The sequence below is a fragment of the Scyliorhinus torazame genome, chromosome 4 (assembly GCF_047496885.1).
Source record: "Scyliorhinus torazame isolate Kashiwa2021f chromosome 4, sScyTor2.1, whole genome shotgun sequence".
In the NCBI taxonomy this organism is placed as follows: domain Eukaryota; kingdom Metazoa; phylum Chordata; class Chondrichthyes; order Carcharhiniformes; family Scyliorhinidae; genus Scyliorhinus; species Scyliorhinus torazame.
The window spans coordinates 72,378,483-72,394,785 of NC_092710.1; the positions used below are offsets into that span (position 1 = coordinate 72,378,483).

General features: G+C 60.6%; 1 protein-coding gene across 1 annotated transcript in view; it reads left to right on the forward strand.

The window, feature by feature from the left end:
• Positions 1-16,303, forward strand: part of LOC140410297 (SLAM family member 5-like) — a 41,117-nt gene that overhangs the window by 12,742 nt on the left and 12,072 nt on the right. Inside the window, exon 2 of the mRNA XM_072498276.1 lies at positions 8,182-8,511. Coding sequence (XP_072354377.1) covers positions 8,182-8,511 — 330 coding nt within the window. The remainder of the gene's footprint in view (positions 1-8,181; positions 8,512-16,303) is intronic.

Genomic DNA, 16,303 nt, shown 5'->3' on the forward strand with positions numbered 1-16,303 from the left:
ACCCTCTGACAGTGCAGAACTCCCTCAGTACTGACCCTCTGACAGTGCAGCACTCGCTCAGTACTGATGCTCTGACAGTCCAGCACTCCCTCAGTACTGACCCTCTGACAGTGCAGCACTCCCTCAGTTCTGACGCTCTGAAGGTTCAGTACTCCCTCAGTACTGACCCTCTGACAGTGCAGCACATCCTCAGTACTGACTCTCTGACAGTGCAGCACTCCCTCAACACTGACCCTCTGACTGTGCAGCGTTCCGTCAGTACTGACCCCCTGACAGTGCAGCACTCCCTCAGTACTGACCCTCTGACTGTGCAGCACTCCCTCAGTACTGACTCTCTGACAGTCCAGCACTCCCTCAGTACTGACCCCCTGACAGTGCAGCACTCGCTCAGTACTGACGCTCTGACAGTGCAGCACACCCTGAGTACTGACCATCTGACAGTGCAGCACTCCCTCAGCACTGACCCTCTGACAGTGGCGCACTCGCTCAGCACTGACCCTCTGTCAGTGCTGCACTCCCTCAGTACTGACACTCTGACAGTGCAGCACTCCCTCAGTACTGACCCTCTGAAAGTGCAGCACTCCCTCAGTACTGACCCACTGACAGTGCAGCACTCCCTCAGTTCTGACGCTCTGAAGGTGCAGTACTCCCTCAGTACTGACCCTCTGACAGTGCAGCACATCCTCAGTACTGACCCTCTGACAGTGCAGCACTCCCTCAACACTTACCCTCTGACTGTGCAGCGTTCCGTCAGTACTGACCCCCTGACAGTGCAGCACTCCCTGAGTACTGACTCTCTGACAGTGCAGCACTCCCTCAGTACTGACCCTCTGACAGTGCAGTACTCCTCAGTAATGATCGTCTGACATTGCCGAATTCCCTCTGTACTGACCCTCAGACAGACCAGCACTCCCTCAGTGCTGAACATCTGACAGTGCAGCACTCCCTCAGCACTGACCCCCTTACAGTGCAGCGTTCCCTCGGTAGTGATCTCTGCTGTGCAGCACTCCCTCAGTACTGACCTTCTGACTGTGCAGCACTCCCTCAGCACTGACCCTCTTACAGTGCAGTGTTCCTTCAGTACTGATCCTCAGATAGAGCTGCACTCCTTCAGTCGTGACCCTCTGACAGTGCAGCACTCCCTCAGTACTGAACCTCTGACAGTGCAGCACTCCCTCAGTACTGACCCTCTGACTGTGCAGTGTTCCCTCAGTACTGATCCTCAGATCGAGCAGCACTCCTTCAGTCGTGACCCTCTGACAGTGCAGCACTTCCTCAGTGCTGACCATCTGACAGTGCAGCACTCCCTCAGCATTGACACTCTGACAGTGCAGCGTTCCCTCAGTACTGACCCTCTGACAGTGCGGCACTCCCTCAGTACTGACCCTCTGACAGTGTAGCACTCCCTCAGTACTGACCCTCTGAAAGTGCGGCACTCCCTCAGTACTGACCCTCTGACAGTGCAGAACTCCCTCAGTACTGACCCTCTGACAGTGCAGCACTCGCTCAGTACTGATGCTCTGACAGTCCAGCACTCCCTCAGTACTGACCCTCTGACAGTGCAGCACTCCCTCAGTTCTGACGCTCTGAAGGTGCAGTACTCCCTCAGTACTGACCCTCTGACAGTGCAGCACATCCTCAGTACTGACTCTCTGACAGTGCAGCACTCCCTCAACACTGACCCTCTGACTGTGCAGCGTTCCGTCAGTACTGACCCCCTGACAGTGCAGCACTCCCTCAGTACTGACCCTCTGACTGTGCAGCACTCCCTCAGTACTGACTCTCTGACAGTCCAGCACTCCCTCAGTACTGACCCCCTGACAGTGCAGCACTCGCTCAGTACTGACGCTCTGACAGTGCAGCACACCCTCAGTACTGACCATCTGACAGTGCAGCACTCCCTCAGCACTGACCCTCTGACAGTGGCGCACTCGCTCAGCACTGACCCTCTGTCAGTGCTGCACTCCCTCAGTACTGACCCTCTGACAGTGCAGCACTCCCTCAGTACTGACCCTCTGAAAGTGCAGCACTCCGTCAGTACTGACCCCCTGACAGTGCAGCACTCCCTGAGTACTGACTCTCTGACAGTGCAGCACTCCCTCAGTACTGACCCTCTGACAGTGCAGTACTCCTCAGTAATGATCGTCTGACATTGCCGAATTCCCTCTGTACTGACCCTCAGACAGACCAGCACTCCCTCAGTGCTGAACATCTGACAGTGCAGCACTCCCTCAGCACTGACCCCCTTACAGTGCGGCGTTCCCTCGGTAGTGATCTCTGCTGTGCAGCACTCCCTCAGTACTGACCTTCTGACTGTGCAGCACTCCCTCAGCACTGACCCTCTTAAAGTGCAGTGTTCCTTCAGTACTGATCCTCAGATAGAGCTGCACTCCTTCAGTCGTGACCCTCTGACAGTGCAGCACTCCCTCAGTACTGAACCTCTGACAGTGCAGCACTCCCTCAGTACTGACCCTCTGACTGTGCAGTGTTCCCTCAGTACTGATCCTCAGATCGAGCAGCACTCCTTCAGTCGTGACCCTCTGACAGTGCAGCACTCCCTCAGTACTGACTGTCTGACAGTGCAGCACTCCCTCAGTACTGACTCTCTGACAGTGCAGCACTCCCTCAGTACTGACTGTCTGACAGTGCAGCACTCCCTCAGTACTGACCCTCTGACAGTGCAGTCCTCCATCAGTACTGACTGTCTGACAGTGCAGCACTCCCTCAGTACTGACCCTCTGACAGTGCAGCACTCCCTCAGTACTGACTGTCTGACAGTGCAGCACTCCCTCAGTACTGACCCTCTGACAGTGCAGTCCTCCATCAGTACTGACCCTCTGACAGTGCAGCACTCCCTCAGTACTGACCCTCTGACAGTGCAGTGCTCCCTCAGGACTGATCCTCTGATAGTGGAGTACTCTCTCAGTCCGCATGCTCTGAAAATGCAGCACTCCCTCAGTACTGACTGTCTGACAGTGCAGCACCCCCTCAGTACTGACTCTCTCACAGTGCAGCGCTCCCTCAGTACTGACCCTATGACAGTGCAGCACTCCCTCAGTACTGACCCAACTGACAGTGCAGCACTTCCTCAGTTCTGACCCTCTGACTGTGCAGCGCTCCCTCAGTACTGACCCTCTGACAGTGCAGCGCTCCCTCAGTACTGACTCTCTTACAGTGCAGCACTCCCTCAGTACTGACACGACTGACAGTGCAGCACTTCCTCAGTGCTGACCATCTGACAGTGCAGCACTCCCTCAGCATTGACACTCTGACAGTGCAGCGTTCCCTCAGTACTGACCCTCTGACAGTGCGGCACTCCCTCAGTACTGACCCTCTGACAGTGTAGCACTCCCTCAGTACTGACCCTCTGAAAGTGCGGCACTCCCTCAGTACTGACCCTCTGACAGTGCAGAACTCCCTCAGTACTGACCCTCTGACAGTGCAGCACTCGCTCAGTACTGATGCTCTGACAGTCCAGCACTCCCTCCGTACTGACCCTCTGACAGTGCAGCACTCCCTCAGTTCTGACGCTCTGACAGTGCAGCACACCCTCAGTACTGACCCTCTGACAGTGCAGCACATCCTCAGTACTGACTCTCTGACGGTGCAGCACTCCCTCAACACTGACCCTCTGACTGTGCAGCATTCCGTCAGTACTGACCCCCTGACAGTGCAGCACTCACTCAGCACTGAGCCCCTTACAGTGCAGCATTCCCTCGGTAGTGATCTCTGTTGTGCAGCACTCCCTCAGTACTGACCCTCTGACAGTGCAGCACCCTCAGTACTGACCCTCTGACAGTGCAGCACTCCCTCAGTACTGACCCTCTGACAGTGCAGCACTCCCTCAGTACTGACCCTCTGACAGTGCAGCACCCTCAGTACTGACCCTCTGATAGTGCAGCACTCCCTCAGTACTGACTCCCTGATAGTGCAGCACTCCCTCAGTATTGACACTCTGCTGTGCAGCACTCCCTCAGTACTGAAACTCTGATAGAGCAGCACTCCCTCAGTTCTGACCCTCTGACAGTGCAGCACTCCCTCAGTACTGACCCTCTGACAGTGCAGCGCCCCCTCAGTACTGACCCTCAGACAGTGCAGCGCTCCCTCAGGACTGACCCTCTGAAGTGCAGCACTCCCACAGTACTGACCCTCTGACAGTGCAGCGCCCCCTCAGTACTGACCCTCAGACAGTGCAGCTCTCCCTCAGTCCTGACCCTCTGACAGTGCAGCGCTCCCTCAGCACTGACCCTCTTACAGTGCAGTGCTCCCTCAGTACTGACCCTATGACAGTGCTGTACTCCCGCAGTACTCCCCCTCTGACAGTGCAGTACACCCACAATACTGGCTCTCTGAGAGTGAAGCACTCCCTCAGTACTGACCGTCTGACAGTGCAGCACTCCCTCAGTACTGACCGTCTGACAGTGCAGCACTCACTCAGTACTGACCGTCTGACAGTGCAGCACTCCCTCAGTACTGACCCCCTGACAGTGCAGCACTCCCTCAGTACTGACCCTCTAACAGTGCAGTACTCCCGCAGTACTGACCCTCTGACAGGTCAGCACTTAGCCTGATCCTATGACAGTGCGCCCCCCCCCCCCCCTCAATACTGACCCTCTGAAACTGCGGCACACCTACAACACTGAATTCCTGACAGTGCAGCACTCCCTCAGTACTGACCCTCTGACAGTGCAGCGTTTCCTCAGTACCTACCCTCTGACAGTGCAGTCCTCCATCAGTACTAACCCTCTGACAGTGCAGCACTCCCTCAGTACTGACCCTCTGTAAGTGCGGCACCCCCTCAGTACTGACTCTCTGACAGTGCGGCACTCCCTCAGTACTGACCCTCTGACAGTGCAGGACTCCCTCAGTACTGACCCTCTGACAGTGCAGCACTCGCTCAGTACTGATGCTCTGACAATGCAGCACTCCCTCAGTACTGAGCCTCTGACAGTGAAGCACTCCCTCAGTATTGACCCTCTGACAGTGCAGCACTCCCTCAGTACTGACCCTCTGGCTGTGCAGCACTCCCTCAGTACTGACTCTCTGACAGTCCAGCACTCCCTCAGTACTGACCCTCTGACAGTGCAGCACTCGCTCAGTACTGACCCTCTGACAGTGCAGCGCTCCCTCAGTACTGACCCTCTGACAGTGCAGCGCTCCCTCAGTACTGACCATCTGACAGTGCAGCACTCCCTCAGTACTGACGCACTGACAGTGCAGCACACCCTCAGTACTGACCATCTGACAGTGCAGCACTCCCTCAGCACTGACCCTCTGACAGTGCCGCACTCCCTCAGTACTGACGCTCTGACAGTGCAGCACACCCTCAGTACTGACCATCTGACAGTGCAGCACTCCCTCAGCACTGACCCTCTGACAGTGCCGCACTCCCTCAGCACTGACCCTCTGAGAGTGCTGCACTCCCTCAGTACTGACCCTCTGACAGTGCAGCACTCCCTCAGTACTGACCCTCTGAAAGTGCAGCACTCCCTCAGTACTGACCCTCTGACAGTGCAGCACTCCCTCAGTCCTGACGCTCTGAAGGTGCAGTACTCCCTCAGTACTGAACCTCTGACAGTGCAGCACATCCTCAGTACTGACTCTCTGACAGTGCAGCACTCCCTCAACACTGACCCTCTGACTGTGCAGCGTTCCGTCAGTACTGACCCCCTGACAGTGCAGCACTCCCTGAGTACTTACACTCTGACAGTGCAGCACTCCCTCAGTACTGACCCTCTGACAGTGCAGTACTCCTCAGTAATGATCATCTGACATTGCAGAATTCCCTCTGTACTGACCCTCAGACAGCCCAGCACTCCCTCAGTGCTGAACATCTGACAGTGCAGCACTCCCTCAGCATTGACCCCCTTACAGTGCAGTGTTCCCTCAGTACTGACCCTATGACAGTGCAGTGCTCCCTCAGTACTGACGCTCTGACAGTGCAGCACTCCCTCAGTACTGACCCTCTGACAGTGCAGCACTCCCTCAGTACTGACCCTCTGACAGTGCAGCATTCCCTCCGTACTGACCCTCTGACAGTGCAGCGCTCCCTCAGTACTGACGCTCTGACAGTGCAGCACTCCCTCAGTACTGACCCTCTGACAGTGCAGCACTCCCTCAGCACTGACCCTCTGACAGTGCAGCACTCCCTCAGTACTGACCCTCTGACAGTGCAGAACTCCCTCAGTACTGACCCTCTGACAGTGCAGTGTTCCCTCAGTACTGACCCTCTGACAGTGCAGCGATCCCTCAGTACTGACGCTCTGACAGTGCAGCACTCACTCAGTACTGACCCTCTGACAGTGCAGCACTCCCTAAGTACTGACCCTCTGACAGTGCAGCACTCCCTCAGTACTGACCCTCTGACAGTGCAGCACTCCCTCAGTACTGACCTTCTGACAGTGCAGCATTCCCTCCGTACTGACCCTCTGACAGTGCAGCACTCCCTCAATACTGACCCTCTGACAGTGCAGCACTCCCTCAGTACTGACCCACTGACAGTGCAGCACTCCCTCAGTACTGACCCTCTGACAGTGCAGCACTCCCTCAGTACTGACCGTCTGACAGTGCAGCACTCCCTCAGTACTGACCCTCTGACAGTGCAGCACTCTCTCAGTACTGACCCTCTGACAGTGCAGCACTCTCTCAGTACTGACCCTCTGACAGTGCAGCACTCCCTCAGTACTGACCCTCTTAGAGTGCAGCACTCTCTCAGTAATGACCCTCTGACAGTGCAGCACTCCCTCAGTACTGACCCTCTGACAGTGCAGCACTCCCTCAATACTGACCCTCTGACAGTGCAGCTCTCCCTCAGTACTGACCGTCTGACAGTGCAGCACTCCCTCAGTACTGACCATCTGACAGTGCAGCACTCCCTCAGTACTGACCCTCTGACAGTGCAGCACTCCCTCAGTACTGACCCTCTGACAGTGCAGCACTCCCTCAGTACTGACCCTCTGACAGTGCAGCACTCCCTCAGTACTGTCCCTCTGACAGTGCAGCACTCCCTCAGCACTCACCCTCTGACAGTGCAGCTCTCCCTCAGTACTGACCCTCTGACAGTGCAGCACTCCCTCAGTACTGACCCTCTGACAGTGCAGCACTCCCTCAGTACTGACCCTCTGACAGTGCAGCACTCCCTCAGTACTGACCCTCTGACAGTGCAGCACTCCCTCAGTACTGACCCTCTGACAGTGCAGCACTCCCTCAGTACTGACCCTCTGACAGTGCAGCACTCCCTCAGTACTGACACTCTGACAGTGCAGTACTCCCTCAGTACTGACCCTCGGACAGTGCAGCACTCCCTCAGTACTGACCCTCTGACAGTGCAGCACTCCCTCAGTACTGACCCTCTGACAGTGCAGCACTCCCTCAGTACTGACCCTCCGACAGTGCAGCACTCCCTCAGTACTGACCGTCTGACAGTGCAGCACTCCCTCAGTACTGACCCTCTGACAGTGCAGCACTCTCTCAGTACTGACCCTCTGACAGTGCAGCACTCTCTCAGTACTGACCCTCTGACAGTGCAGCACTCCCTCAGTACTGACCCTCTGACAGTGCAGCACTCTCTCAGTACTGACCCTCTGACAGTGCAGCACTCCCTCAGTACTGACCCTCTGACAGTGCAGCACTCCCTCGATACTGACCCTCTGACAGTGCAGCTCTCCCTCAGTACTGACCGTCTGACAGTGCAGCACTCCCTCAGTACTGACCGTCTGACAGTGCAGCACTCCCTCAGTACTGACCCTCTGACAGTGCAGCACTCCCTCAGTACTGACCCTCTGACAGTGCAGCACTCCCTCAGTACTGACCCTCTGACAGTGCAGCACTCCCTCAGTACTGACCCTCTGACAGTGCAGCACTCCCTCAGTACTGTCCCTCTGACAGTGCAGCACTCCCTCAGCACTCACCCTCTGACAGTGCAGCTCTCCCTCAGTACTGACCCTCTGACAGTGCAGCACTCCCTCAGTACTGACCCTCTGACAGTGCAGCACTCCCTCAGTACTGACCCTATGTCTCAGTTGCTCACTCTGGAGAATTATCTCCATTTGCTGCCTTTTCATTCACTGCTCCGTTACCTGTGATGTTCCACAAGTGTCACTGACAGAGGCGTAGACCTGAACTAGGTGATTTTGTGTGAGAGAGAGGCAGTAAAATGTCTTATATGTTTACCATTTAAAGGTCTGGGTGAATTGAGTGTTAAAACTCCAGATTATCCGGTGAATGGGAGCCTGGGACAATCTGTGTGGTTACCTGTGGAAATTAACCCAATCCCAAAGGATGCAGAAATCACCTGGAAATTCATTGGAAGCACTGAAATCACTATCGCCCGATATGACACCAGCATCGACAGAACAAAGATCTTTCCAGGCAGAGTCGCAGGAAGAGTCCAAATGCTTGTGAATTTTACACTTCAGATAAACGGACTCGAAAGAAACGATGAAGGAATTTACACAGTGTCCCTGGAATCATCAACAAATCAACAAAATCAACTTTCTCTCCATGTTTATGGTGAGTATTTTTCAGTTTTGTTTGAGAGAGGAGCGCCGGTTTCCGCCCCCTCTGAAATGGTGTCATTGCGCCGCACGCTATTGGAGCGGTGTCGGTGTGTCATCGGAAGCCCCTCTCCCGATGCTCCCCTCCCGATACTCCGCATTCCCGACCCCGCGGGGGACGAGTGGTCTCGGCGGTCGGGAACCCGGGGCGAAATTCTCCGTTATCGGCGGAAACTCCGCCGATCGGCGCAAAAAACGGCGCAAATCCCACTTGCGTCACGTCATAAAAATGGGCCGATAGTCTGCGGCCCGAAATGGGCTAGCAGCGACGTAACGGGATCTGCGCTTGCGCAGTGGTTCACGCCGTGCAGCGTCATACGCGCTGCACGGCGTGACGGCTCATAAGGCCGCGCAGCTCCCCCCCACCCGACCGGAACAGCCGACCGCAACACCCGACTTGATGGCTGGCCGTCGCTCAGCCCCGAGGTTCGAGTCACGCGATGTGGAGGCGCTCCTGGATGCGGTGGAGCAGAGGAGGGACGCCCTGTATCCCGGGCACGGCCGCAGAGTTGCCCCACGCCACAGCCGGCGTCTGTGGAGGGAGGTGGCAGAGGCCGTCACCGCTGTGGCCCTAACACCACGGACAGGCACCCAGTGCCACAAGAAGGTGAACGACCTCGTCAGAGCAGGCAGGGTGAGCGTCCCCCATATCCCCCATATCCCCCATATTCCCCCCCCCATATCCCCCCTCCCCCATATCCCCCCTCCCCCATATCCCCCATATCCCCCATATCCCCCCTCCCCATATCCCCCCCTCCCCCATATCCCCCCTCCCCATATCCACCATATCCCCCCTCCCCCATATCCCCCCCTCCCCCATATCCCCCATATCCCCCCTCCCCCATATCCCCCATATTCCCCCCTCCCCCATATCCCCCCTCCCCCATATCCCCCCCTCCCCCATATCCCCCCTCCCCCATATCCCCCCTCCCCCATATCCCCCCTCCCCCATATCCCCCCCTCCCGCATATCCCCCATATCCCCCATATCCCCCCTCCCCCATATCCCCCCTCCCCCATATCCCCCCTCCCCCATATCCCCCATATCCCCCCTCCCCCATATCCCCCCTCCCCCATATCCCCCATATCCCCCCTCCCCCATATCCCCCATATTCCCCCCTCCCCCATATCCCCCATATCCCCCCTCCCCCATATCCCCCCTCCCCCATATCCCCCCTCCCCCATATCCCCCCTCCCCATATCCCCCCTCCCCCATATCCCCCATATCCCCCCTCCCCCATATCCCCCCCTCCCCCATATCCCCCCTCCCCCATATCCCCCCCCCATATCCCCCCTCCCCCATATCCCCCCTCCCCCATATCCCCCATATCCCCCCTCCCCCATATCCCCCCTCCCCCATATCCCCCCTCCCCCATATCCCCCCTCCCCCATATCCCCCCTCCCCCATATCCCCCCCTCCCCCATATCCCCATATGCCCCATATCCCCCCTCCCCCATATCCCCCCTCCCCCATATCCCCCCCTCCCCATATCCCCCCTCCCCCATATCCCCCATATCCCCCCTCCCCCATATCCCCCCTCCCCCATATCCCCCATATCCCCCCTCCCCCATATCCCCCATATTCCCCCCTCCCCCATATCCCCCATATCCCCCCTCCCCCATATCCCCCCTCCCCAATATCCCCCCTCCCCCATATCCCCCCTCCCCCATATCCCCCCTCCCCCATATCCCCCATATCCCCCCTCCCCCATATCCCCCCTCCCCCATATCCCCCCTCCCCATATCCCCCATATCCCCCATATCCCCCCTCCCCCATATCCCCCCCTCCCCATATCCCCCCCTCCCCCATATCCCCCCTCCCCCATATCCCCCATATCCCCCCTCCCCCATATCCCCCCTCCCCATATCCCCCATATCCCCCCTCCCCCATATCCCCCATATTCCCCCCTCCCCCATATCCCCCATATCCCCCCTCCCCCATATCCCCCCCTCCCCCATATCCCCCCCTCCCCCATATCCCCCCTCCCCCATATTCCCCATATCCCCCCTCCCCCATATCCCCCCTCCCCCATATCCCCCATATCCCCCCTCCCCATATTCCCCATATCCCCCCTCCCCCATATCCCCCCTCCACCATATCCCCCATATTCCCCCCTCCCCCATATCCCCCATATCCCCCCTCCCCCATATCCCCCATATCCCCCCTCCCCCATATCCCCCATATCCCCCCTCCCCCATATCCCCCCTCCCCCATATCCCCCCTCCCCCATATCCCCCATATCCCCAAGTGAATCCAGCCCTAACCTTAACCTCTGCAATGCACGCGCAACCGATGGCGTGCATTCATATACCTGCCTAACACTGTTGCCTTTTACCCCTGCCACCACCCCCCCCCCCCCCAGGAGAAGCGCGCACACAACAATAGGGAGCATGTGAGGACTGGAGGAGGGCCCGCTGATGAGAGGCCACTGACCGTACACGAGGAAAGGGCCCTGGAACTGGCTGGCGGACCTGAGGACTGGGTTGTTGCTGATGCAGAGGTCGGGGCCCCACGAGCAAGTGAGCCACCAACAGCCCGTCCCCATATCCCCCCTCCCCTATATCCCCCTCCCCCGTATCACCTGATCACTGCCTGATGTCTAACCATGCATGCTTCATTGTGTATCGCAGGACCAAACGTCCAGGCACCCATCCCCGCAGATGCAGACCGCCCGCAGGATGCCCCTCGGAGACCACGGGAGACGGAGAGACCCGCACCCTCCAGCATGCGACGCCCGCAGGATGCCCCTCGGAGACCACGGGAGACGGAGAGACCCGCACCCTCCAGCATGCGACGCCCGCAGGATGCCCCTCCGAGACCACGGGAGACGGAGAGACCCGCACCCTCCAGCATGCGACGCCCGCAGGATGCCCCTCGGAGACCACGGGAGACGGAGAGACCCGCACCCTCCAGCATGCGACGCCCGCAGGATGCCCCTCGGAGACCACGGGAGACGGAGAGACCCGAACCCTCCAGCATGCGACGCCCGCAGGATGCCCCTCGGAGACCACGGGAGACGGAGAGACCCGAACCCTCCAGCATGCGACGCCCGCAGGATGCCCCTCGGAGACCACGGGAGACGGAGAGACCCGAACCCTCCAGCATGCGACGCCCGCAGGATGCCCCTCGGAGACCACGGGAGACGGAGAGACCTGGAGCAACAGGGAGACGACACCCCCGTCACGTGCGGGAGCGACCACCCAGCGATGAGGGGGGCAGCCACAGGCCCCCGTCACATCCGAGCCAGGACACCACTACCCAGGACACCACTATCCAGGACACCCCTACCCGGGACACCACTACCCAGGACACCCCTACCCGGGACAGCACTACCCGGGACAGCACTACCCAGGACACCCCTACCCGGGAAGACGAAATACCGCACAGTGACTCAGAGTGGATGGGTGGAGACGAACCCCCACCCCAAAGTGCCATGGACTCAGAGTGGGACGAAGAGCACGACACAACGCCACTGCTGTCACCAACACCCTCCACCATCGCAGAAACACTCACCACGGTTGGGCACTTTAGTGATGAGGCGTCTGGTACACTCACTGGTGCGCACAACATAGCCGTCCCGGTACAGCAGGTGGAGGTAGGAGCAGCAGAGGGACCGGGCGGTCGGAGGGCAGCCCAGGCCAAGCGAACATCTGCCGCCCAGATGGATCCCGGGTTCCTGCAGTTACCACACCCACACATAGATCCGATGCAACCACCGACACGGAGACGAGCGAATAAGGTGACGGGTGGCTTGCGGCGGCTGCGGTCGCAGGTGGAGGAGTCCACCCGCGTCCAGGAGCTGGGAGTGGTCCCGGTCATGCGTGCCACCCAGGCTGACACCGCACGGGTGGCGTCCGCGGTGGAGGCAATGGGTGCGACGGTGTCAGACATGGGGAACGGTTTGCGAGGCCTGGGGCCTTCCGTGCAGGCGGCGTCTGTGGCCCAGGAAATGGCTGCCCTCTCACAGGAGGCCATGAGCCAGTGCCAGCGCCAGATGGCAGAGGCGCTCAACGCCATAGCCCAGTCTCAGCAGGCCATGGCCCAGTCTCAGCAGGCCATAGCCCAGTCTCTGCAGGCCATGGCCCAGTCTCTGCAGGCCATGGCCCAGTCTCAGCAGGCCATCGCTGAGGGCATCGGCGCCAGTGGCCATGTGCGAGCTGGCGTCGCACTGTCGCAGACAGGGTTCGACAACCCCCTGGGCTCCATGGCTGCAAACCTGCAGACCCCTGTCGATACCAGCACGGGCCTCCAGGACTGGCAGCGCCAGATGTCGGGGGCGCGTCGGATGGCCAGTCCGTTCGCATCCCCCACCCATGTAGAGGCCTGGGGGCCATCGGGCACCCCGAGGGAGGAGGAGGTGGTGTGGTCCGTCCCGGCTCCCTCTGTAGGGGAGGTCCCGGTACACCGCGACACCTCGGACTCCCCCCCTTCCGTCCCAGGTGCATCGGGTGGGCAACGGGCAGGACAGGCTGGCAGCTCGCCATCCCAGTCGCCCGGGCCGCAGCCTGGCCCATCTAGGCCAGGACGCCCCAGGAAACGGCCGCCAAAGGGATCCAGTGTCAGAGGGCAGGAATCACAGGAGTCCACCTCCAGTTCTGCTGTACCGTCTGGGGAACCACGTAGACGTAGTCAAAGGGCCCGTAAGGCCAAACAATTAGACACTGAGTAAGTTGGCACGGGTGCAGGGCACAGATGAGTTTTAGGCGCTAGGGCACGTGCATGAACTCCTTTGGTTATTAAAGTCAATGTTACACCTACCGAAGCTGCCTTTGTGCTCTGTCCAAAGTGTGCGGGGGTGTCATGTACGTTGAGCGCAAGTGTGTGTGTGAGGGGTGGTCTTACCTCAGCCCCAGGTGAGTCTGCCCCCTTCCCCCTGGGCCGCCATCAACATCCCCCGGGCAGAGGACGGGACCGTGCGCTGCAGTGTCACAGCCGCATGCAGGGATGGTCCGGGTGGATGGTGGTACTGTGGCCATGGGTCAGACATAGTCCAACGATGTAGAGCCAGGAGCTCATCGGAGGCGGGTTGTCATCATTCTCCATGGCCTGCGATAGACACGCGTCCACCCGCAACTGGGTGAGCCCGGCCCGTTGTGCCGCCGGTGGATCGGCAATTGGGAGTGGGGGGGTGGTGTGCATGCGGGTGGGGTGTGTGGGGTTGGGGAGGGGGGTGATGGTGCTGGGTGGGTGGATGGGTGGGGGGTGTGGGTGGTCGGCTGTTGCCATGGTGTGCGGTCTGTGGCCATACTACCCGATTCCCACGCCCATCTAGTCAGTGAAGCGGGCGTCTATCAGTCTGTCCCGTGCCCGCTGGGCCAGCCGGTAACGGTGGACAGCCACCCGTCTGTGTCTACCCCGTCTGCCCTGACCATTGCCCCCATCCCCCTCATCTGGGGAGGACTGGGCCTCTTCCTGCTGCTCCTCCACTCCGCCCTCCTCTGCCTGCGGCACATCGCCCCTCTGCTGGGCTATGTTGTGCAGGACGCAGCACACCACAATGATGCGGCCGACCCTATCTGACCGATACTGGAGGGCACCCCCAGAGAGGTCCAGGCACCTGAAACGCATCTTCAGCACGCCAAAGCACCTCTCGATCACTCCCCTTGTCGCTACATGGGCATCATTGTAGCGGTTCTCCGCCTCATTGCGTGGCCTCCGTATAGGCGTCATCAGCCACGATCGCAATGGGTAGCCCCTGTCGCCCAGCAACCAGCCCCTCAGCCGGGGATGGAGTCCCTCGTACATGCCGGGGATGGATGACCGCGACAACACGAATGAGTCGTGTACACTGCCTGGGTAACGGGCGCAGACGTGCAGGATAATCATGCGGTGGTCGCAGACCACCTGTACGTTCATCGAATAGGTCCCCTTCCTATTAGTGAACACGGCCCTGTTATCTGCAGGTGGCCGCACGGCGACGTGCATCCCATCGATCGCGCCCTGGACCATGGGGAACCCGGCAACGGCAGAGAAGCCCACGGCCCGGGCATCTTGGCTGGCCCGGTCCACGGGGAAGCGGATGTAGCGGTGCGCCATGGCATAAAGGGCATCTGTCACTGCCCGGATGCACCGATGCACCGATGTCTGCGATATGCCGGACAGGTCCCCACTCAGTGCCTGGAATGACCCCGTTGCATAAAAGTTCAGGGCCACCGTAACCTTGACGGACACGGGGAGAGGGTGTCCCCCGCCAGTGCCACGCGGTGACAGGTGTGCCAGCAGGTGGCAGATGTGTGCCATGGTTTCCCGGCTCATCCGGAGTCTCCTCCTGCATTCCCGGTCCGTGAGGTCCTGGTATGACTGCCGGGGCCGGTACACACGGGGCGCCCTCGGGTGCCTCCGTTGCCGTGGGGCCGCGACGTCCTCCTCCCCCTCCTCGTCCTGTCGGTCAGGTGTCCCTCCAGCCTGGGTGGCTGCCGCCTGCCCCTCTGCGGCAGCCTGCGCCGCCTCTCTGGCACGCTCCTCCTCCTCCTCCTCCTCCTCCTCATCCAGGGCAACATAGACATGAGCGGCTGCCACCACGCCGGCCAACATCGCTGGATGGTCTGAAAACATGACGACCTGGTGGGGGGGGAGGGGAACGACGACATGTCATCATTGCCCATATCCCCTCCTCCCCCCAGCCAGGTGGCATGGACCGCATGGGTCCAACTGTTGGAGGCTGGCACCTGGCCAGGTGGACCAACTCATTTGCCCTCCCATCACCCACCCCGGCACGGACCCCCCCCCCCCCAACCTCCACCCCAGCACGGACCCCCCCCCAACCTCCACCCCGGCACGGAACCCCTCCCCAACCCCCAACCTCCACCCCAGCACGGACCCCCCCCCCCCAACCTCCACCCCGGCACGGACCCCCTCCACAACCCCCAACCTCCACCCCGGCACGGACCCCCTCCCCAACTTCCACCCCGGCACGGACCCCCTCCCCAACCTCCACCCCGGCACGGACCCCCCCCCCAACCTCCACCCCGGCACGGACCCCCTCCCCAACCCCCAACCTCCACCCCGGCACGGACCCCCTCCCCAACCCCCAACCTCCACCCCAGCACGGACCCCCCCCCAACCTCCACCCCGGCACGGAACCCCTCCCCAACCCCCAACCTCCACCCCAGCATGGACCCCCCCCCCCCCCAACCTCCACCCCGGCACGGACCCCCTCCCCAACCTCCACCCCGGCACGGACCCCCTCCCCAACCTCCACCCCGGCACGGACCCCCTCCCCAACCTCCACCCCGGCACGGACCCCCTCCCCAACCTCCACCCCGGCACGGACCCCCTCCCCAACCCCCAACCTCCACCCCGGCACGGACCCCCTCCCCAACCCCCAACCTCCACCCCGGCACGGACCCCCTCCCCAACCTCCACCCCGGCAAGGACCCCCTCCCCAACCTCCACCCCGGCACGGACCCGCTCCCCAACCTCCACCCCGGCACGGACCCCCTCCCCAACCTCCACCCCGGCACGGACCCCCCCCCCAACCTCCACCCCGGCACGGACCCCCTCCCCAACCCCCAACCTCCACCCCGGCACGGACCCCCTCCCGGCACTCCCCCGGAGCCCAGCCTACTCTAACCACCCCCCCCCCCCCCCGCCGCACACACACACAAGCCGAGACACACCTCTCCTCAGGCAATCAGTCTGCCGCCACGCCATTTCCTGCCCAGAGCCAACCCCCCAGGCCGTCACTCACCTCCTCGCTGGTCGGCGTGAGCCTGGAGCACCGGGTCACGCCGATGAAAAGGAGGTTT